Here is a 21,702-nt window from a genome sequence, read left to right on the forward strand (position 1 = left end):
ATTTGAAGTTATTTAAAGCAGCTCTGTTCACCGTCTGTTTACTCACAGCCTGCTTCAGCAAATGACCAGGTGATGTCAGGGCCTCTCCTTGGGGTGTTCACGCCTGTCGGCATCTAAAAGGGCTGGAGGCGGGCAGCCTTCCCTGGGGAGGAGCCTGTTTCCTCCCAAGCAGACCTCCCAGCCCCGAGTCCAGGGTTCCAGACGGTGGTGCGGTCCTGGGCTGGCCTCCTCCCGCTGGCCCGCTGGTCCTTTGGTCAGAACTTATTTTTAAAAGAAACTTTAGGTCAGTAAGCAGGTCGGGGTCACCATCTGTGGACGGGGTGTTTGCTGCCCTCCCCAGAGGCGGCAGAGGGGCGGGGTGCCCAGCTTGCCAGCCTCAGGGTCCAGTTACTGAGGAGCCACGAGCAGGCGAGGCGGGGGAGCGGTTGCCGTGGGGGCAGCCCCGTGGCCCGCCCGAGACGCTGGTGGCTCCTGCTCGTGGGCCGGCGGCAGTCGGGCAGGGTGTGGCACCGGCGAGTGGCTTCTCTCACTCGCTGGCTTTCTGTTGACGGCTGCGTCAGCGTCTTGGCCAGGTAATACTGCTGCTGTGTTGTCTCGGCCTTGGCATCCGGTCACCATCTCTTCTCCTTCAAGGAGGGTTTCTCCTAGGATTGCACCGTGTAGCCAGCTGAGATCTGTGTCTGGAATGCGAGAATGGCTCACCGTGCAGAGTCCAGTCAGCGCAGTGACCCGCACCGGCAGAATGGAGGCAAGAGAGCCACATGATGGCATCAGTTGATGCTGAAAGAGCGCTCGACTAAATTCAACACGCTGTCCTGATCAGAAAGTGCTCAGCGAACTAGGGATGGAAGGAAACTACCTCTACATAACAAAAGCCGCACGTGGAGGCCCCGCAGTCATCAGCTAACAGGACAAGGCCGTCCTCTTCTGCCACTTCCGCTCAACAGCATCCTTATGGAAAGTTCTGTGCAGAGCAGTTAGGCAAGAAAAAGTAGAATCATCCCCACTCGCAGGTGATGGGGTCGTAGCTATAGAAAGTACTGAAGAGGCCTCACGCCCAGACACAGAAGCTGCTGGACCAGGTGAATGAGCTCAGCAGGTTGTGGGATGTGAAATCGACTCCGGGAAGTCCGGCGAAAGTCTGCACACCACCCGTGATCCATGTCGAAACGAAGAAAGCGATTCCACTTATAGTAGCCCCCAGAAGAGGAAGATTCATAGGGGCTGAATTAACCAAGGAGATGGGACAGCTGCACGGTGAAGACTGCAAACTGTTGAGAAGAGCAGCCAAATAGGTGGAAAGACAGCCTGTGCTCATGGATTAGGGACCCTAATACCGTTAGAGCGTCCGCTGCGCCTGCAGCAACCTACACATTCATGTTCTGTCCAAAACTCGGCAGTGACTTTTGCAGAAATGAAAGAACCCATCCTGAAATTCCCATAGAACCTGAAGGGGATTCTGAACGTTCAGAACAACCTTGAAAAAGCACAGAGTTAGAGATCACACACTGCTGTTTCAGGGTTTACTGCAGATCCTCAGCTGTGAGGACGGCGTGGTCCCAGCACAGAGTGGGGCACGCAGAGAACAGCGAAGTCAGGCCTCACGTGTCAGGTCAGGGGGACGGTGGAAACACCGCTGAGACCCTTTCATAGGAAAGCGTCCTCTTTCTCCCGCTGGCTCTGGGAAACCACGCCAAAGGGCAACGTCAGATCTCTGCTCACATCGGGTACAGACGTCAGCTGAAAGTGGGCCAGAGACCTGAACGTAGCAGCAGAAGCCACAGCGCTCAAGAAAACCCAGGGCGGAGGCTCCGCGACCCCGGCTCTGGCAGAGACTCTCCCGTGTGACGGGCACAGGAAGCGAAGTAAAGGGCGGACTGGACCTCGGGGGGTTAGGGCCTGGGGCGGTCAGGGGCGCCAGGGCACTGCAGAGTGAAGGCAGAGCCCAGAGGAGAGGGGAGATGTCCGGGCCTCGTATCTGAGAAGAGATATGCTCCAGAACGCAATATCTGGAATATATTGAAAAACTTCCAAAACCCAGGAACATAGAAACAAACACCCAGGTTGAAAATGGGCAAAGGACTTCAGCAGACATGCACCACGGAAGGTGCGCAGATGGCCAGCACGCCACCAGAGGCGCGGAGATGGAAGCTCACTGAGCCGCCACCCCACGGCCACCAGGGTGGCTGTTCAGCTGCTCAGCCGCGTCTGACTCTTCGTGGACTGTGGACCGCAGCACACCAGGCTTCCCTCGCCTTCACTGTCTCCCAGAGTTCCCTCACACGCATGCCCATCCAGTCGGTGATGCCGTCCAGCCATCGCATCCTCTGTTGCCCCCTTCTCCTCCCGCCTTCAGTCTTGCCCAGCATCAGGGTCTTTTCCAGTGAGTCAGTTCTTCGCATCAGGTGGCCAAAGTACTGGAGCTTCAGCTTCAGCATCAGTCCTTCCAGTGAATGTTCGGGGTTTGTTTCCTTTAGGATGGGCTGGTTTGGAGCTGAACCGTACGCTTTAAAATGGAGAAGATGGCTGCTTTTTTATGTATTTTATCACAAGTTTTAAACTGCATTTAATTGTGTCTCAGTTATGCCTTAATAAATTTGATCTAAAAAAACGAACCAACAGCTTTAAAAAAAAGCCCAGGGCCAGATGGTGTAATTCTGTGAAACGTAAAGAAGTATTAACAGCAGTTTCCCTCAGAATCTTCCAGAAAGCTGAAGGAGAGAGACCACTTCCTCAGTCATTCTGTGCAGCACCATCACCAGCTTCCAAGGCCGGATGGAGACGCGACCAGCAAAGCCCAGGCCAGCACCCCGACGAGCGCAGGTGCCAGGCCCTCGGCAGGATGGTCGAGAGCCAGCGGGTCTCTAAAGGACTGCATGTGAGGCGAGTTTATTCCCAGGGTGCGAGGGAGTCTCACAGCAAGGAACTCAGTGATGAGACACACCACGTTAATAGAATGACGGACCACGTGACCGTCTCAGCTGGTGCAGAAGAAGCATCTGGCAAAATCCCAGGCGATAAAGGCCCGTGTGAAACCCCACAGATCACGCTGCCCTCAGCATTGAGACGAGACCGAAAGGTTTCTTCCTCTAAGATCAGGAACAAGATAAAGATGCCTGCTTTGCCTGCTGTCCATTCAACTCGCCCTGGCGTTCTAGAGAGAGTGCTCAGACAAGAAAAGGAGTGAAAGGCGTCGCACTGGAAAGGAAGAGGCAGACCTGGGTCTGTTCACAGACAACACGAGGCCGGCTTTGGCGGCCCCCTCGCTGCGTCTTCTCTGTCTGGGGGCCTGTCTGGTCGTCGGCATTTTAGAATAAATGTTCAGTTGATCGTGGCCCATCAGAGCCTCCTAGCCCGAGGCCTGAGGCCCTCTTTGCTGTGCGCGCTCTGCCCGGGATGCGTCTCTCAGTTCCTGCTGATGTCCCAGCGGCCCGCAGCCCCGTCCAAGGCCAGGCGTCATGCACCTGGACTGCAGACCCAGACGTTAACCTGCCCACGTTGGTTAGAGCCGCGGACCGGCATGGGACTCGTGCCCTCGGTGCGCACAGCGTGTGGCTTTCGCCTGTGCCCCTCGGGCCCGCCCCGTTAGCCACCGCCTCCCTCCAGGTCCCTCCAGGGACCTCCCTCCAGGGACCTCCCTCCAGGTCCCTCCAGGGACCTCCCTCCAGAGCTCCTTTCGTGAGCTCTGCTGGCTGCTGGGTCCACCCCGGGGCTCCCGGTCCACTCGCCGCCTCCTCCGCCTGGATGCCTGGTGTTTCCACGCCCACCTGGTCGCAGCTGTCCTCACGGAGCACCTGGAGCAGCTGCGGCGCCCCGGCCCGCCCTGGCCTCACCCGGCCCACGCTCTCCCGGCGGAGGCCTTCTCTCAGCGCCGCTGTTAGGCCGTCAGGCTGCCGCGGAGGGGATGAGGCAGAAGCAGCCAGGAGCATGAGCCCCACCTGCCCACAGGCCTGCCGTCACCTGGCCAGAGCCCTGGGCCCCTGGGCACTGTGACCTCACCAGTGTGACAGGGCCCCTGGGAGCCCCTCCCGCCCAGCCACGGCGCACACACGGGGCTCTCCAGGAGGGTCGCGAGTGCCGGGCCCCGGCAGGGCAGGCAGGGGTCTCACCTGGTGCCCCTCATAGCCGCAACCCCAGGCAGGCGGTCCTCGGCCCTCCCTGGTGGACGCTGTCCTGCCTGCGCTCCTCAGGACGGGCCCAGCCCCCTGGGACCTCCAGATGCTCGGCCCTGCACAGCCGTGGCCCTCCAAGCCCAAGTGAGCTGCCTGGGGGCCCCGCTGCAGGCCTCCTTCCCCGTCCTGCTCGCTCTGCCCCTCGGTTCGTTTCCATCTTCAGGGACCACAGGCTTGGCCCTGTGCACACCTCTGGACCCCAGCAGGCTGCTGCCCTCAGCCCACTGCTGCGGGGCTGAATCTTCACTACTGACCCAGGGACGGGATGCCTCCCAGCCCCACCTGGAGGGGCTGCCCGGCCTCAGGGCAGGAAGTGCTGAGGGAAGGGGGTCCCCGCCTCACGGCAGGGACGGCTGAGGGAAGGGGGGACCAGGAAGAGGGGTCCCCATGGGGCTCCCCTCGGGCCTCATCCTGCATCGCGCCCCCGGCAAGCCCCTGGACAGGAGCCCCACGTCGGGGCTGCTCCGAGAACCTCCGGGTCAAGGCCAAGGACGTGAAGGCAGAGGCAGGCCCTGCTGCTGCACCGTCTGCTCCCCTCCCGCCCCGGTCCTCACGCTGAGCTGGGGTCCCGGCCCGGTCGATCCCCAGCCCAGTGGGGTCTCCGTGGGGCAGCAGACCCCAGAGCTGCACCCTTATGCCCGCCCTCCTCAGCCCGGCCACTCCTGGGCCACAGCCAGGGCTCAGGTCAAGGTCAGCCAGGGAAGGCGCTTCTCTTTACTATTTGTCCGCATCGCTTGGCACCTGGCCTCTTAGTTCCCAGCCAGGGATGGAGCCTGTGCCCCCTGCATTGAGACAGTGGCGCCTTAGCCACCGGACACCAGGGAGGCCCCGAAGAAGGAGCTCTATTTCCGCCAGGTGGGTCGTTTGCTGCCCGCAGGCCTCGCGTGTGCTCTGCTCCCACGCGTGTGGCTGTGGGTGCCCCCACGCAGGGTCCTCGGAGACGGGGTGCCCACCAGCCCGGCTCCACACAGCCCCTCCCCGGCCAGGGGTCCCCGACTGAGCCCTCGGGCGAGGCTGCGGCCCTGGCCCCGCGTCCTGGGCCCAGAGCCTGGTGGCGCGCGGCAGCAGGACCATGCCCAGCGCTCGCCTCGCCCGGGCCCGCCACACAGGGCGGCCGCGAGTGCCTGGGCCCGGGGCCTGCTCACCCCCACCTTTCTGGCTGCAGGGGGCCCAGCCCTCACATCAGCGTCCCCCCGGGCCGGGTCACTGCTGGGCGCTCTGACCCACACGCGACAGCATCTTGGCTGGGATGGGGGTGGCAGCCTGGACCCACGGGGCCCCCTGCCTGTGGAAGCGGGCTCCCCGCAGTACACAGGCCCAGGCCCACGACCGAGAGGGTCCACAGGCAACAGGCCCTGGGTTCCCACGGCAGGGCTGTGTCGTCTGCGATCACTGCTGGGGTGCCCTCTGTCGCCCAGCTGCCCCAGGACTGTGGGAGCCGTGTGGCCTGGACGCCACCTCTTCCCCCACACGCTGCGGGGCGGGGGTGCAGAGATGCAGGCAGGGCGGTTCCCCCAGAGCCTCGGTCTCCTCTCCTGGAGAGGGCAGGGGTGGCCTGTCTGCCATCAGGTGGGGAAGTGAAGCGGGGCCCGCAGAGCGGCACAGACACCCCACCGGCACCCCGTCCTGGGCCTGGGCCCCCTGCCTGCTCCCCGTGTCCTGGCCTGGCACCCCGGGAGGGGCTGAAAGCCTTGCCCTTGTACCAGCCCAGGTCCCTTGCCCGAGGCCTGCCCTGGTGCAGAGGGCTGCCCCGTCCCCAGGGGACCAAGGCTCCTGGGGACCAAGCCCCCGCCCGGGAAAGAAGTGCTTGTTTCTCCGAGGCTTCTCTCCGGATTTCAGGAGATCGGACAGCAAAGTGTGGTCACAGGAACACAGCTGCTGCGACTCAAACTCAGAGAAGCAGGGGGCAGCGCCCCACCCCCCAGAGGGTGGACGGGCGATGATGCAGGCCAGAGGGCCCCCGGGAGCTGTGTGCTCAGACTGGTGCTGGGGGCCTTCATGGCCTTCGCCCTGAGGGCCTGTGGCTCAGTGGCTTCCATGCCGGAGATGGGGGGGACAGGCCCCCACTGCTGTGAGACGCCGTGTTTGGGAGCCGCTCCCTTGGCTCCGCGGGGCTTGGGGTGAGAAGGTGGGAAAGAGGCCTGCCGTGCTCGTCCCCTGGGCCCCCAGGCCCTCCAGGGGCAGCGCGGTGGGGAGCAGGCCTCGCAGCTGTCCCGGCCGCCTCATCCCTGAGTCGCCAGGGGGGCCGCTTCAAGGGCGCCAGCTCCCGGGGAACCTGTCGCCCGCTGCGGTTGGTCCCGCCCGTGTCTTCACAGCCCCCCGCCTGGAACCAGGGCCCCCCACGCCAGGAGGAGCCTGGCGGGTGGCTGGCCTCAGCTCGCAGAGGTCAGGCGGACAGTGATGTGGCTGCATGAGCGCCGCCACTGGGGCGAGGGGCTCGCGAGCCCGCGGTCAGGCCTCATGCCCAGTCCTCCTTCCCAAGGCGGGCCGTCCTTACTCTTCTCTTACCCTGTGAAAGAGAACTACCCGTGACTGTGGGGCAGGGAAAATGGCCCAGCTGCTCGAAAGCTGTGGGCAGATCTCTTTAAAACTGAACCAGCGGGCTTCCCCCAGCCCGGCGACTGCACTCCCAGCGCGTGCAACGGAGAAATAGGGACACGTGTGTGCAGAAACCTGTGTGAACATCCACAGCAGCTTTATTCACGATGACCCCGCCTGGGGGCTCCCGGGGCCCCGGGGGAGACGGTTAGTCCAGGCCAGCCCCGGGCAGCAGCCCCTGCAGACCCGGCCTGGAGATGGCACGGGGCTGCCCGTCTCCTGAGGGTGCCGGCTGCGCCTTTCTGCCTGTGCAACCCTGTGCAGCCAGGGCCCTACATGGCCCGGAGAGCCGGGGTGGCCCCGGGCAGGCCGCACAGGGTGGATGCTGCTGCGGGGTGGGGCAGCACCTGGCACCCGCAGGGCCAGTCCGCTGAGGGCCCCTCTGACTGTGGGGGCCACTCAGAGCTGCTAATGGTGTAGAGCTGCACACACGCACACACACACATACACACGTGTACACACATTGTAGGGGCGGCTCAGAGACGGGCATGGTGTAGAGCTGTACACAGGCGTGCACACAGATTATGGGGCGCGACTCAGAGCTGCTAATGGTGCAGAGCTGCACACACACGCGCACACACGTGCACACACACATTGACACACCAGAGCAGGCCTTGTGGAGCAGCATGCTGAGCACTGGGGGGCTCACAGCCCTCCTGGGCGCCCCATCTCATGCACTATCGGGGAAGCCTTGCTGTTCGAGTCCTGACGGGCTCCTCCGGCCTCTCTTCCAGCCCTGGCTGAAGGACGTGCCCCAGTGTAGCCCCCTTCTGTGATGGACCCGAAGGCCCCCAAGAAGTCCCGCCAGGGAAAGGAGAGTAAGGCCAGGATGCAGGAGAAATTTGCCAGGAAATTTCCATACAGGTAGCAGACCCCGAGCCCGAGCCTGGAGGGCCCCCCCTTCCGCAGGCCCCCAGCCCAGGAGCACCCTCTGGGAAACATGGTGGGAGCAGGTGGGGGTCTCTGTCCCTCCCCGACGGCAGGCTCCACACCAACCCTTCGCCCCTGAGCTGGGCCCCCCAGAGCCTCAGCCGGCTGCTTCCTGTCGCCTGTTCAGCACACCTGCTCCTGTGGGGGTGTGATGGGGTCCGGGTGTGGGGGCGGGGCAGGAGCCCGCAGAGCCCGCAGGCTGGGCGGCCTGGGGCCTCTGCCAGGTGGCCTGTTTTTCTGAGTTGAGGGGCCTGGGAGGGCTGAGCCCAACCTTGGGGGCCACGGCCTCCTCATGGCTTCCCGTGGCAGGGGCACCTGCCCTCAGCCCACAGCCCCGGTCCATCACTGCCCACAGGTTCTCCTGGCTGACGGAGACCAGCTCAGAGCCCCTGCAGCCCTGGGCGCTCACGAAGATGAGCAGCTTGCTGCGGGAGCAGCTGCCCCTGCAGAAGACGCTGCTGCCCACGAGGTCCATGCCCACCCGAGGGTGAGTCTCAGCCCCAGGCCCCCACGCGGACACAGCACGTCCGGGCCGAGGACACAGCACGTCCGGGCCGAGGACAGCGAGCCCCGGGGAGACTCCCACTCACTCCCCCACACCCTGCACATGGGAGGACACACCCAGACCTCACACACAAACGCAAATATGCACAGACTCACCCTGACCCAGACTCTCCACCCGGCCCACCACCTGCACTGACGTGAGTGGGCATGGGGCCTCGGGGCTGAGGCTGTGTCTTCTCCACTGTGCTCCCGGGCCTCTGAACCTCTGCTCCCCTGGGCTGACGGGCTGAGCTGCAGCTTCTCCCATGGAAGGGTCCATCTTGTTGGACCCTCAGAGCCTTCAGGCTGTGTGGCCAGGTCCTTGTGCCGGAGGCAGGGGGTGGGGGCTGAGGCCTGCCCCCAGGACTGCCCTGCCTCGCACCCTGAGCCCAGGCAGTGGGCAGATCACCCAGAAGCTAAAGGCCGAGTTTATCTGAGGATAACAGAGCCCCTGAGATGGGGGAGCTGGAGGGGGTAGGGTGGTCTTGGGGGGAGGTGGCCTCTGTGCTGGTGGTGCCTGCTGTGGCTTGCCCCCAGGCTGGCAGGCCTGTGTCTGGGCTGGGCAGAGGACGGGGAGGTGTCCGCCGCTGGACGTCCAGGCAGGGGTCAGCCAGAGGAGTGTCTGCCCCGGGAGCGGAGCCACGGTTGCAGCCCTGGCCCGCTCCTCTGGCCTGGGGCCGGGCTGGCTCTGTGGGGTCAGCGTGGGGCTCTGTGTGGCTTCTCCAGGCTGGGGGCCCGGGATTTCCTGCCTCTGTCCTGCCTCCAGCCGCCGCCATCGCCGCCAAGAAACCTCTGGGAGCTGGTGCTGCTGACCCGCCGCTTCCCCAGGCCCGCAGCACTCCCGCCCGCCCCCTGGAGCCCCGCTCTGCACCGCCAGACTGGGCCACTCGGCCCCCGGGCGCTCGTGACGGTGGCCACCGGGAGCTCCCTCCAGGCAGAGGTGACCTATGGGGAAGCGAGGAGCCCTGGAGAGGTCGCCCGCGGACACGCTGCAGGGTCATAGCCCCGGACGGTCGTCTGCACGCTGGCCCCACGCTCTCATCCATAAAGTGCGGTGACGGTCAGCTCTACAGTGTGAGCGTCATTTCCTCGCGTTGACCCCCAAATACGCTCAGGCATCTGGGATACCCGGGTGGCGATACTCTGGAGTCCTGCTTCAGGGGAGCGCGCGTGAAGGCGGACCACCTAGTCTCATTAGGGGCGCCTTTTTGCCACGGCTGCGCCCGGAGGAGGGGCAGGAAGGGGCAGTCTTTCCACCCTGACTGAGACAGTCTAGGAAGGGTGCTCAGGCAGGGCTTACAGCTCAGCAGAGTCTAAAATGCTGGTGCCACCTGTGTGCGTTAGGAAGCGGTGTGTGTGCGCGCGCGTAGGGGGGCACGCCTGTGTGCTGCAGTGGACACGCCTGCCACAACTTGGGTAGAAAAGCACGCACACCAGGGCGGCGGCGGCCCCAGGCACGGGGCTTGGCTGAGCTGGTGTGGCTTTAGCGCTTGGCCCAGGCAGAGTGAAAGGACAGGTTTTCCCCAGTATCACTGCCCCCCTCGAGCCAGCACATGGCAACCCCCCAGGGTGTCTGCGCTCCTTACTCCGGTCCCCCTCAGCCTCTGACACCTGCGCCCTGCTGGGAAGGTGATCCAGGCTCAAGACCAGACCACCTCAGACCCCAGAACAAGTGCCAAAAGGAGACACAAACCCATATTTCACAAAGTAACAGGACGCATTCATTTCAAGCCATGAGCCCCTGCTCACCATGGTCCGGTCTAGTCTGCTCCTATATTGCCTACTGGGCTCTGCTGACGGTGGACCACCGAGCACCTGGCTGGACTGAGGCCAAGAAGGAGCCAGAACAGGCCCCCCCCCCCCCCGCCCCGCCGGGTGCACCACGTGGTGGGGTCCTCAGGGTGCCCAGGCGGCCGGTCACCGCCCACTGAGGCCGAGACAAGGCCTGTCCGGTCCTGGGTCTGGGCGAGGGGCGGGCGGGGGTGGGCGTCTCTCCTTGGCGGGGCGCAGTGACCAGGGCAGGTGAGATGGGGAGGGCCCCGGGGGGCTCGGAGGCCAGCGCAGGGCCAGCATTCTAGTCTTGTGCTATGGTTAGGCTCAGGACAGACGACGAAACACAGACGCTCGCAAGCTAGAAGCCTACTATCCCGTCCTCCGGGGTCCTGGGGACGCACCCGCCAGCCAGGGTGCTCTGACGAGGCCGGCATCAGGCACCCAGGGGTCCAGCCCCTGGAGGTGAGGCGGGCTGTGCGCCAGGACGCCGTCCGCCCGGGGGGCGAGGACAGGGCCGTCTCGGCGCGCACCCCGACCGCCGGCTAGCGCAGCCGCAGGTAGGAGGGGATGGAGTAGTTGAAGAGCAGGAAGTCCATTTTGTAGAGGCCGAAGAGGCGCCGCTGGTAGAAGGGGCTGATGTCGCGGAAGAGGCGCTCGGCCCGGTCGCGCGCGGCGGCCCGGGCCCCCGGGGGCGGCTCCGGGAAGCGCAGGCCGGGCGCGCCCGCGAGGCCCAGCACGAAGGCCGCGTCCTCGGCCAGCGTCTCGAACTTGCCCACCACGTCGTAGCGCAGGCTGCACGGGTGGCAGAGCGCGTGGGCGCGCTCCCAGTGCTCGTTCAGGGGCCCGTCGCGGCGCGTGCGCGGGTCCAGCAGGTAGGCCAGGAACTCGGCGAAGCGCACGTCGTGGCCGCGGGCCAGCGCGTCTGGGTTCGGGCGCGGTCGCAGGCGCCGCACGATGTCGGTGCCGAAGCGGCGCTGGAAGGCGGCGCCCCAGGGCCGCTGCAGCTTGTTGCGGTAGGCCGAGGCCAGGCGCTCGAAGGGCTCGCGCACGAAGAGGAAGGCCAGGTAGGTGCGCAGACGCCGGTTGACCTCGGCCGGGCTGAAGTCAGCCAGCGAGGGCAGGCGGCCGGGCGCGTGCGCGTCGGGCGCGGGGATGGCGCGCGGGTCCCCGGGGCCGCGGCCGCTCAGCGCCAGCAGCACGCGCTTCCAGTTGGTGCAGGCCACCTTGGGCACGTAGCAGTAGAGCAGGCCGCGCGCGTCGTCCACCAGCACGTGCCGCAGGTCCTCGGGCCGCAGCAGACGCTGCCGCCGGCTGTGGCGGCCGCAGGCGCGGCGCAGCAGCTCTCGCCGCTGCCGGTGCACCTCGGCCAAGGCGGAGCGCGGGCCCTGCGGGGCCAGGGCCACGGAGGGAGCCCGGGTGAGCGGCCGTGAGCCCACCCCGGCCGAGGGGCGGGGAGGATGCGGCTGATCGCGCGCAGGTCCTCACTGCCGCCCCCACGCCCACCGCTCCGCCCCGCCCCAGGGAGGGTCTCCGCCTACACCAGGCCCCTTCCATCAGCACCACAAGGGCAGAGGTCCAGGTGAGGCTCCTGCGCTGATGGAGCAGGGCCCGAGCCGGCAGGTGCTCAGTAGTGCTGAGGGCGCCTTCAGGGGCGTGTGTGAGCTGGGCCTGTGGACTCAGTTGGCGCACACTGGGAACAGCATATGGCCCCTCAGGCCTGGGGGTGGGGGGCGGCATGCCCGGCCCGTCTCCCCGTCCCAGCGGCACTGAGCCTGGGGCTTCCCTTCGCGTCCCTCCTGCTGTGGGTGGCACGCAGCCCACTGCTCATTATGTCCCCCACGCGGAACTCTGCAGCACAGAGCCCGGCGTAGTCCACACCTGGACGCCCCCAGGTCTCTCCGCCTGCCCCCAGCGTTCGCCCCGTCACGGCCCGGCCTTCGCTCCCTGGCCAGAGCCGGAGGCGGCCGCAGCCCCTGGACAGCAGGTCCACGCGGGCTACGGCCGCTGCGGCTGGAGGCAGCACGGGGAGGGGTCCGCCTACCTGGTCCAGGTCGTAGAGCGTCTGCAAGGGGCTCCTCCTCTTCCCACTAAACCAGCTAGTGCCCACGGCGTTGCTCTGGAACACTGGGGGCAAGGGAGAGGCGTTCGCCGTGGCACCAGACTGGCCGTGGCCCTAGGGGCTTGGCCGACTCGCCTGGGCACACTGCATCCACCGCTGGGCCTCAGTGCCCCCACGTCCCGCCTGCCTCGGGGGTCACTGACAGACCAGGTCCCTGTCACCAGGGCAGGGAGCTTGCCCTCCAGAGCTGCAGGGGGCTTGGGCGGGAGCAAACAATGGGAAAAGGGGAAACCACCGCCCTCTAGGAAGGCCCTGACCACCCAGCACCGCTTGCCTCCACCTCACACCGCGCCTCTGCCAGCCACGGCCATGCAGCCTGAGGGTCCAGTGGGGAGGCCGGGCCAGCCTCTCCCCTCCCTGGGGGGCAGGCAGCAGCAGGGGTCGGCAGCGGCTGGGGCTGGCGACAGCGGGGGCCGGTAGCAGCGGGGGTCGCACCGCCAAGCTGCCGGGTTGGGTGGCAGCGCAGGTGACCAGGTCAAGTGCCCTCTGGGGACGCCTGCCGGGGCTTCTCCCCCTCCTGATGGGGTGTGTCCCGCCTCCCAGTACATTCAGGGTTCACTGGCAGCGTCCAGGTGTGGGGACGCTCTCTATCTCAGCACTGTATCCCTCAGTCTTCCCCAAACTGCCACAGCCTCGTATTTGTCTTAGATATGATTCTACTTACCAATAAGATATAACAGGTTTTAATGCCTTTAAAAATATCACCCAAATTGTCAAGTCTTTGGTTAGACTGATCAAGAAAAAAAGAATGAAGAGTCGAATTACAAAAAAATGGAAATGAAAGAGGTGATGTTAGTACTGGACCTTATAGAAAGAGGGCTTCCCCGGCGGCTCAGACGGTAAAGAATCTACAGTTGAGGAGATCCAGGTTTGATGGTTGGATCGGGAAGGTCCCCTGGACAATGAATGGCAGCCCACTCCAGTACTCTTGCCTGGAGAATCCCGTGGACAGAGGAGCCTGGCGGGCTACATCCATGGGGTCACAGAGAGTCGGACACGGCTGAGCGCCTAGCAGTCTGACTGTCATAGAAATAGCGTAGCTGCGAGCACTGCGTGTGACTGAGGAGCGTCCATTTAAATGCGCTCAATGGCTGTTAATAAAGTGTCGGATTCATAGGAATATGCAATATTCACAAGAATATCTTTAATAATTCAGAATCACGTTAGGAAATAATAAATTCATAAGAAAAAGGAAGCTTTCAATGATCCTTGGCTTTCAACAAAATGAGGAGTCTTAAAATGCTGCCAGGATTCAAGAGTTTTCCTGAAGACAAATCTTTGGCAAACAAGCGAGCTTGAACAGTTTGGTGAACTGCTGTGTTGGCAGACTGACCATAGGCAGTGGTTCCCAAACTTGAGCAGGCACGGGGCCTGCTGAAACGCGGGTGGCCTGGCCCACGTCCAGTGGTTCTGGCCCCCTGGGTGGGGCCCGTGGTCTGCATGCTGACAGTCCAGGCTGCTGAGGCCTGGGAGCCCCCTGAGCACCGCTGAGCACTGCCTGGGGGACTTGGTTAAAGGAAGAAGTCAGTGAGAGGGAGACCAGCCTTGCCGGGCCTGCAGACCCCTCCCGTGTGCACCTCTGGCAGCCCAAGGGCCCCTGCCCACTCCAGTGTCCCCGGAATAAGGGCCAGGCTCGGCTGCGACCAGGGCTTTTGGAGGGGTGAGGCCCACAGGGTCTGCCTGTGTCCTCGGGATCATCAGTGACCCGCAAGACAAGCCACCCTCCTCTGGCCGCCCGCTGGCAGGGAGGCCCCAGGACCTGCTGGCCCCACGCTAGCCGGGCGCCCCCATAGCCCTGGGAGGAGGGCTCTGCCTCACCTCTTTCCGGTGAGGTTAGAGGCCCTGAGTGGGGACGGGGCAAGGCTGGTGCCCCCCGGGGGGGTAGGCAGAGCAACAAACCAGGCCGCCTCTACCCAAGGCCCACGGCTCAGAAACACCCAGCCTATTGGAAGCAGCAGCTCTTGGGTGGAGCCTCTCCTTTCCCACCCAGACCGAAGCCCGAGGGAAAGCGGGTCCCACACCAGCCCCCAAGAGCCGGGGCAGTGATTATGGGGCTGGGCCGCCCCCGCCCGGCTCCACCCCTTCAGTGCAGGAGCAGAACCCTGATCCGGTGGGCGGGCAGGCCGGTGTGGAGGAGGATGAAAGGTCCTTGGGTCCAGCCCCCCCAACCCCCCCACAGTGGGAGGCCGGGGCTCTGAGGGTAGGGCGGTCCCCAAAGGGCCCCATGGGGCTTCCTGCAGCCTCCTGCCCCCTCGTCCCAGTCCCCCGCCTGTGTCCTCGGCCCCCGAGTCCCTCCCCGAGCCTCCAGGTCCCAGGCCTCCCAGCAGAGGGCCAGGGAGCAGACTGGGCCAGCCCAGGGCAGCCACTTGGGCAAAACCACAAGCGGGCTCTGCTTTGACAAAGGAAACAAAAATAGCAGGAGGTTAGAGAGAGAGGGAGAGAGAGGAGGCGAGGAGGAGGGAGGGACTGAGTGGTGTCAGAGACAGAGCTTCCCCGGAGGGCAGGGATGGAGGCTGGGAGAAGGGGAAACAGACACGCGGGAAAGCAGTCTGGAGTAGCTCAGAGCGAACCAGCTGGGTGTGAAGGGCTGGCAGGCCGAGGGAGGAGCTGCCCGCAATCTGGGGGTGCCCAGTGGGCCAGCCCCGGCCTCCCAGGCCCACTGCACGTGGGCTGGCATGTCCCGGTCAGCACAGGAGTGGCCGGGAGACTGGGGAGCAGGCAGGAACGCACGGCGCCCCTGCTCTGCTCACTGACACCGTGCCCCCAGGGGTCGGAACTACTGTTCTCCCATTTGACAGATGGGAAAACTGAGGCTCAAAGAGGCAAAGAAACATGTTGAGGCCTCCCAGCAAGCAAGGGGCCAGGAGCGGCTTGGCGCCAGGCCCCGGTGAGAGCATGTCCTTGGCTGCTGAGGCCTCCTGGACCCACTGTGCCCGCACACCACCCTGCCCGCCCTCACAGCACCAGGGGCTGGGGGCAGCATGCCCCATGGGCAGCCAAAAGCAAGCCCACCCTAAGGACAGGCCCGGTGCAGCCACACTGGGCTCCTCGGGGCTGGCCCTGCGGGACGCTGTGCTGGGCGACCCCCAGCCTGGGGAGCAGAGGTTACCACACAGTTTTCTGGTTAATAAGTTCCAGCCAGGCCAGTGTCGCAAGAGCAGGCCGTCCGAGCAGCACAGCCCGGCCGGGTCAGCACCCCCCGCTGACCTGCAGGCCCTCCAGGGGTCAAACCCTTCAGAAGGAAAAATCGATTCTGCCTTTTTCTCTTGGAAGAGTCGTGACCTCTCCACCCTGAGCTCCGCAGCCCCCGGCACGGAGCCCTGATTGGGTGGATCGCTCTGCGCGGGACGGTCAGACTTCACTCCCGCCTCGGGCACCAGGAGCTGGCAGAGCCCAGGCCACGGCCTCCTGCTGGCCGCCAGTGAGTCCCGCTCCCTCCAGGGCCTGCCCGGGCCCCCCGCCCCCTCGCTCAGCACCAGCCTCACTGCTGTCCTGCCGCTCTGCGAACACCGGTGCCCTCTGCCTGGGCTGCTTCTCCAGAAACCTCTCCTCTTCCGGGCTAAGACTTCTTGTTCGGATCTCAACTCAAACATCCCTCCAGAAAGGGGGCCTCTCCAGTGGCCAGACTGCTGTTCGTTTATTCAGGGCACTCGTTGCTACTGAGGCCATCTGATTCACGTGGCAGCTGTCTGTGTGCCCCAGGGGGAGTCGGCTCAGCGAGGAGGGACCGCCCTGTTTTCCTGTAACCCCGGGACCTCGCCTGGCATCTGGGTTACTGTTCAGTCGCTCAGTCGTGTCCGACCCTTTGTGACCCCATGGACTGCAGCAGGACAGGCTTCCCTGTCCTTCACCATCTCCCAGAGTTTGCTCAAACTTCTGTCCATTGAGTCAATGATGCCGTCCAACCATCTCATCCTCTGTCGTCCCCTTCTCCTCCCACCTTCAATCTTTCCCAGCATCAGGGTCTTCTCCAGTGAGTTGGTAGTATTAAAGACTGGTAGCCCTTCTGGGCCATGTGGAGAGCACCCCAATTCCTAGCCTGCCACACAAGGCCACTCAGGAGTGGACCTCAACCTACCTTCCTTCCCGGCCTCCACCGCCGCTCATACGCACACACACTGCCACACACACACTCACACCCGGAAAAGGCAAGGTCAGGACAGGCCTCTGCCTGGGCACCTCCAGACCTCCGGGGCCTCTGCAGCCCGCGGGCCAGCGGCCCACGGCCCCTCGGCCTCTGGAGTGAGTCAAGTCGCAGCACATGCTGGAGCAGGCACTCCGCACGGCTGGCACAGCGGGCTGCCTGTTTCCCACACCCGCCCCTGAGGAGGGTGCTCCGGACGAGTCCTTCCTGGTGCAAAGTGCGGTGCCAAGAGGGACCCACCAGGACCGGAGCGTCCCACCCGCGGCTGTGGACACTGGGGAGGGGGGAGCTTCCAGGCGCGAAGTGGGACCAGGCGAAGGAGGCAAAAGACCCGGGTGGCCTAATGCCCTCCTCGGCCCACCGCTCACCTGGTCCCTGGACAGAGGCTGGGAGCTCCGGACCGTCCCCCTCCCGGCCTTGGGAGACCGCATCGCGAGCCCTTGCGAGGACCCGGGACGCGGGCGCAGCTTTGAGTCTTTCTGAGCGCCCCCTCCCCGCGCCTCCCCCGTGCCCTAGCCCGAGAGGAGACCAAAGGTGCCCCCACCCGGTCGCGTGCCGCCCCCCCCACCCGCCGCGGCAGGCACTCACCCGGGCGCAGGGCGCGGGGCGCGGGGCCCAGGAGCAGGAGCGCGGCGCCCAGACACGCGGCCGCCAGCGCTCGCCGCCGCCAGCAGCGCCTCGCCATGCTTGCCCGGAGCGCGCCGCGCTCGGCCGGGCCCAACGGGGCCCGCGCTGGAGTGGGACCCGGGGCGCGACCTCCGTCCCGCCCCTGGACCCGCCCACGGGCTCTTGCTCAGACCGAACCCGAAACCCAGGGCCGCCCAGGATCCGCGCACCAGGGCCGCGCTTGGATCCGGACCCGGGACCCTCCCGGCGGCGTGTACACCACTCCACCCCCGAAGCGCGGGGATGCGAGGGCTTTGCTGTCTGGAGGCGGGCCGGGGCGGGGGTGGGGGGTGGACTAGTCCAGTCTGCCCGGCCCCTACTCCGTCCAGCGGGGCAGTGAGCAGCCGCCCAGGGCGCGAAGGGTGGAGACCGGCGGAGAAGCCCTGTTGCCGTCAAGGTTTCGCCCGCTTCCTTCCGCTCGCCCGGGCGCCCTCCTCCGCTGACACCGAGCAGCCTCCTCACAGGGGGTCGGGGCATCCGGTGCCCCCTCTGCTCCTCTGCTGCGTGAAGCCGCCAGTACGAGACCCTCGCTGACGCCCCCAGCCCCAGGATCAGGCCAAGAGGGCCTCTCCCACACCGGAGCCCACCCTTCAGCCTTGCTCTCCACCCGGGTCTCCAGGTTCTGGCTTGCAGGAGGCAGCCAGACCCGGGGCGAGGCTGAGACGGGGGTCTCCTTCCGCCTCTGGACATCAGGACTCCTGTTCTTTGCCTCCTCCCCACAACTGCTGCAGACCCCAAGGGAGCACTCAGCTCGCTGAAGACTCTTGAGTGCAGGCTGGTGAGAGTGAATCCCGCCTTGAAAATGCACTTGTGCAGCACCCCAGGGGGCTGGGAGACACTCCAGACCCCAGGCTCCAGCTGCCCACAGCGTGTGCAGATCTGGGTGTGCGTGCGTGAACCAACCCTGAGCAGTGTGAGTGTGTGGGAAAGGGGTGCGTCTCAACTGCTTCCAGCCCTGCCGGCTCCTACTTAACCTGCTGTGTGCGGTCAGGAGAGCTGCCTAGCCCTCTGCGCCCAGCTCCCTCGCGCAGTGGGATCGCACTAGGGCCCACTTCACCGTGCGGTGGGGACCGAACGAGACCCAGCAGACGTTCGGCATGGCACCTGGCACTCAGCCAGTGCCGGCTGCCGACTCGACCCTGGTGATTAATACGTTATTCCTGTTAGTGTCTGGCAGGTGGCTCTGGCTTCTGTCAGGGTGGGGACATAAAAGTTCCTTCCCGTTACGTGCAAATCTATTTAAAGGACAATATTAAGTAAATAACGGTTCTGCTGCCTTAAAGACAGGGCTCCAGATTCTATCCTGGGTCTCAAAGAGCAGAGGGCAAGAAACAGCCCAGGACAGAGCAGGGGCGCCCTTTTGTGACTTTCCCGAGGCCCGGGACAGAGGGCCTTGGGGAGCGTCCAGCTCACCTCAGAATAGCCTGAAGGCAGGGCTGCTGCTGCCCTGGGCCTGGGACCCAGATTCCGGGTCATCCACTTGCCCAGCTGGTTCCGAACCTCCCCTACTATCTGCGTGAGGACCTGGGTTCTCTGCAGTCCCAGCCGCAGGCACCCTTAGGCAGGCGTCCTGGTCCCTGTGCTGCCACCTGGTGGCCACGTCTAGAACACCATCTCTGCCCGCCCAGTCCAGGAACGTCCAGGAGGCCCCCAGGGCCGCACTGGGTCTTGGGGTGGAAGGGCCCACATGCCCAGGGCTGGGGTGGGCACGGGAGAAGGAGCGAGCGGGCACGACCATTGCAGCTCGTCAGTGGCTGTGAAGACGACAGGGGCGCATAGGGAGGCGCCCAGTGCCGAGATGAGTCCGCAGTAGACAGCCATCGAGAAGACCCCGAAGGCAGAGGCCGGAGGGGCAGGCAGGGCGTCCCTGCTCCCAGCCTCTCGTGGCCACGCTGGGCCTCCCAGGGGACCACGGCGGGCAGGGAGGGGGTGGGGCCCGGAGGGAGGCTGTGCACGGTCAGGAGCCGGGTGGCCTCGGGGTGCAGGCCCTGTGTTGAAAGTGGACGGATCAGCGGTCAGGGTGCGCAGAGAAGGCCCCCGGGCAGGAGAGTGGAAGTGGGGAGGAAGGGACGCAGGGGAGGGGCTGATGGCCCTGGGCGTGAGCTCTTGCCTGGCAGAGACGGGGGCCCAGCGTGGCCTGGGTGACAGTGCCAGGCGGGCAGGGCTGGGCTCTCGGTGCCGGTCGCTAGGGGCAAGGAATAGAGGCTGGCCCGCACAGGCGTGGGCCTGGGAGAGAATCCAGCGCGGGCACTCGATACCGAAGAGGACGGACCTCATCCAGCGCCAGGGCCAGGGGCTCAGGCCCGGATGCACGCTGAGGGCCTGCGGCCTTGCTTGGCGCCTTGTCACTTCCGCGCTTTTTACTTGGTCTGTCCGTGGAGCACAGTGCGAAAGCCCCAGAGTCCTCTGGGCCAACGTCGAGGCCAATGGTGGCTCCACTAGACTAGCTGTGGCCGTGGGCAGGCCCCGCACCCCGCGGAGCTCGACCTGCACCCCCACACGATGGACACTGAGCCCCGCAGGCTGGCCGCAGGGGCAGGGCGTTCAGCTGACGCCGGTGTCCCCGGGCGCAAACAGCGGGAGGCGCCAGCATCCTGCAGACGCGCCGGGCGTGGGCGCTCACACGCTGTGTGTGCGTTGGGACGGCGCCCAAGGCCGCGGGCTGGTCGGCAGCTGAGCTGGGTCCACACCCAGGGCTGCTGCCCACCCTCTACCTGGGGCCACTGGGGCTCTAGGGCGCGTCTTCCCAGCTCTGAGAGTGGCCCTGGGCCCCACCCGGAGCTGGAGGGAGCTAACGGGCACCCCCTGCCCCAGAGGTGGCGACGGGGTCTCCTGAGAGCCGGGGAGGCCTGCACCCCCAAGGGGCAATACTGCCACCGCGTGGGCTCCGGCCAGTGTGTCACTCACCAGGCGGGAAGGAGGGAAATGGGGCGGCCGCACTCGGTACCCCGGTCACGGGCCCCCCTCACTGACACACATCGCCCCTGATGATGAGGCCGCCCCCTGAGACCGTGGGGCAGACCCAACCCAGAGACCCCTCTCCCCATGGTGTGTCCCAGAAAACTCCCCGCGGGCCAGCACCCCGTGGAGGGGACACACAGACCCTCCCCCGGCATCCCCGGCTCGAAGCCTGCCTCACCCAGGACCCTGCCCTCCGGTCAGCGCTGCCCTGACCCCGACCCTCGCCCTGGCCCGGGGCCCAGAGAGGGCCGGAAGGGGTGGGCCCGCGGCCCGAGGGTCCCGCCCCGCCGGACAGGACGCCCGGTCTCTCCGCGGCCCCAGCACACAGCGGCCCTCTGCCCCAGCCTCCGCCAGCCATGTGCAGCCTCCAAGCGCTGTGCTCTGGCCTGCCCCTGAGACCCCTCCCGGAGAACCGGGGCCGGCGGGCCGGGGTGCCCCACGCCCCAGTCAGGACCCCCGGCCTCAGCCCCCGTGAGGAGCAGGTGAGAGGCTGGGCCCCCCGCCCCACAGGACTGCTTGCCCTCTGGGAGGTTCGGGAGGGCTTTGCCCACCAGCTGCTGCCTGCCAGCCTGGCCCTGGGGGCACCCACTGAGGCCTGGCATGCTGCAGTCCCCCATGTCAGCCTCCACCGCTCCCGCCTCCCTCCTCCCGGCTGCCCGGGGGGTGTCGGCCTCTGGCCCCCACTGACCGAGGGTCCCTGAGGCTCTAGGTCACGGGTGGGCGCCATCACCTCAACCTTGGGCCCCCAGGGCCCAGGGGGCCTGCTGCCCGCTCCTCCTGGGAGCACCCGCTGGCCTGGGGACCGGGGAGGAATGGGTAGGTGGATCCCTGCACCTCCTCCTTCCCGCTGGTGTTTGCTCTTTGACCCGGTCTTTGACACCGAGCTCCTAAATCGGCTTCAGTTCCCTGGGTGGTGGGGGCTCCTGGCGGGGCTGGTCACCGGGCACAGACCCTGATTACACGCTGGGCCTTTCGGCCCCACCCGCAGCCTCCCGAGAGGGGTGGAGGCCAGGGAACCAGGGAACGGGTCCTTGCAAGGCCGCTCCCCGGGGTCGGACCGTCCGGGTCCGTGAGACGGAGCGGGTGCTGGGGTGGGGGGCACGCCTGGGAGCTCCCCCCAACCCCGGTTCCTGCCCATCAGCTCACCCTTTCAGTACAAAACCCACGGAGAGAGTGTCCTGAGCTCTAGGGGCGGCGCTAACAGATCACAAACCCGAGGGGCTGGGACCCCCAGTTCTCACTGGTTGTTCACGAGCACCGGTGACGACTGGGGTGTGTGATCGAGGGCTGAAGTGAGGGTGTCTCGTGGGCCCGAACCCTCAGCCTGTGGCCGGGGTCTGGGGGGACTCTGGTCAACAGTGCCCCAGTGGGACGGAACGGAGGGCCGCCAGTGGGGTGAGGGGAGAGGAGGGCCCTGGAGGAAACACACATTCAGTCCCCAGGGGGAATGCCTGCAGGAGGACCCCTGGGGCTCTCCTGGACCATCCCAAACCTGGCACGGCGTCCTCGGCCACAACCGTCACGCTTTCCTGGGGCCGCTTTTCTGCTTTATTTAAATGGCCCTTTGAATTCAACATCAGCCTTTAAAGGTAGTTATAAGAGACACGCAAGTCGCGCGCTGTAACATTCTGCGATTCGTGGCGTCTCCTTCCAGACACATCCTGGTGCGCGGAAGGTGTGTGCGTCCTTCCTGAATCTCTAAGTGGGAGCTGTCCGCGCAGGCTGATCTTCATCAGTGTGGGGTTGTGGTTGGAGTTCATGGTTTGGATGAACGGAAACACGCTCCCCTCTTAGTT

The 21,702-nt window shown here is 65.6% G+C and overlaps 3 protein-coding genes across 6 annotated transcripts in view; 2 read left to right on the forward strand and 1 right to left on the reverse strand.

Moving 5' to 3' along the window:
• The first annotated feature begins 100 nt into the window (after window positions 1–100).
• C19H3orf22 (chromosome 19 C3orf22 homolog) lies at window positions 101–9,307 on the forward strand. Of its 2 annotated transcripts, XM_027957881.3 has the most exons (4): window positions 101–5,027; window positions 7,505–7,634; window positions 8,056–8,187; window positions 8,970–9,307. In XM_027957881.3, exons 2-4 carry the CDS (start codon window positions 7,546–7,548, stop codon window positions 9,244–9,246), a joined length of 498 nt encoding a protein of 165 aa, XP_027813682.2. In that variant the 5' UTR covers window positions 101–5,027; window positions 7,505–7,545; the 3' UTR covers window positions 9,247–9,307. The 2 variants fall into 2 exon arrangements, with proteins under 2 accessions (XP_027813682.2, XP_042092412.1); XM_042236478.1 differs by lacking the exons at window positions 101–5,027; window positions 7,505–7,634 and having other exon boundaries at window positions 7,652–8,187; window positions 9,010–9,307.
• CHST13 (carbohydrate sulfotransferase 13) lies at window positions 9,269–17,018 on the reverse strand. Its single transcript, XM_027957882.3, has 3 exons — window positions 16,868–17,018; window positions 12,058–12,140; window positions 9,269–11,401 (listed from the first exon to the last, which is right to left on the reverse strand). Exons 1-3 carry the CDS (start codon window positions 16,962–16,964, stop codon window positions 10,559–10,561), a joined length of 1,023 nt encoding a protein of 340 aa, XP_027813683.2. The 5' UTR covers window positions 16,965–17,018; the 3' UTR covers window positions 9,269–10,558.
• Window positions 17,019–17,280: 262 nt separating this feature from the next.
• The window catches only part of UROC1 (urocanate hydratase 1), a 31,102-nt gene continuing 26,680 nt past the window's right edge, over window positions 17,281–21,702 (forward strand). For 2 of the 3 annotated variants that reach the window (XM_060402970.1, XM_042236470.1), the window contains exon 1: window positions 20,231–20,388. In XM_060402970.1, the coding sequence (XP_060258953.1) occupies window positions 20,263–20,388 (126 nt within the window). In that variant the 5' untranslated portion in view covers window positions 20,231–20,262. Of the gene's footprint in view, window positions 17,724–20,230; window positions 20,389–21,702 lie in introns of those variants that run through there. The other variant, XM_060402971.1, reaches the window with a different exon arrangement.

Source organism: Ovis aries, chromosome 19, assembly GCF_016772045.2.
Source record: "Ovis aries strain OAR_USU_Benz2616 breed Rambouillet chromosome 19, ARS-UI_Ramb_v3.0, whole genome shotgun sequence".
Lineage (NCBI taxonomy): Eukaryota > Metazoa > Chordata > Mammalia > Artiodactyla > Bovidae > Ovis > Ovis aries.

Bases quoted from the DNA above. Each gene is read 5' to 3' on its own strand.
- C19H3orf22 (XM_027957881.3), top strand. From the start codon at position 7,546: ATGGACCCGAAGGCCCCCAAGAAGTCCCGCCAGGGAAAGGAGAGTAAG. The intron at 7,635-8,055 runs GTAGCAGACCCC...CACTGCCCACAG, and splicing joins GCCAGGAAATTTCCATACAG to GTTCTCCTGGCTGACGGAGA. The intron at 8,188-8,969 runs GTGAGTCTCAGC...TGGCTTCTCCAG, and splicing joins AGGTCCATGCCCACCCGAGG to GCTGGGGGCCCGGGATTTCC.
- CHST13 (XM_027957882.3), bottom strand. From the start codon at position 16,964: ATGGCGAGGCGCTGCTGGCGGCGGCGAGCGCTGGCGGCCGCGTGTCTG. The intron at 12,141-16,867 runs GTGAGTGCCTGC...CCTTGCCCCCAG, and splicing joins GCCCCGCGCCCTGCGCCCGG to TGTTCCAGAGCAACGCCGTG. The intron at 11,402-12,057 runs GTAGGCGGACCC...CTGGCCCCGCAG, and splicing joins CGCTCTACGACCTGGACCAG to GGCCCGCGCTCCGCCTTGGC.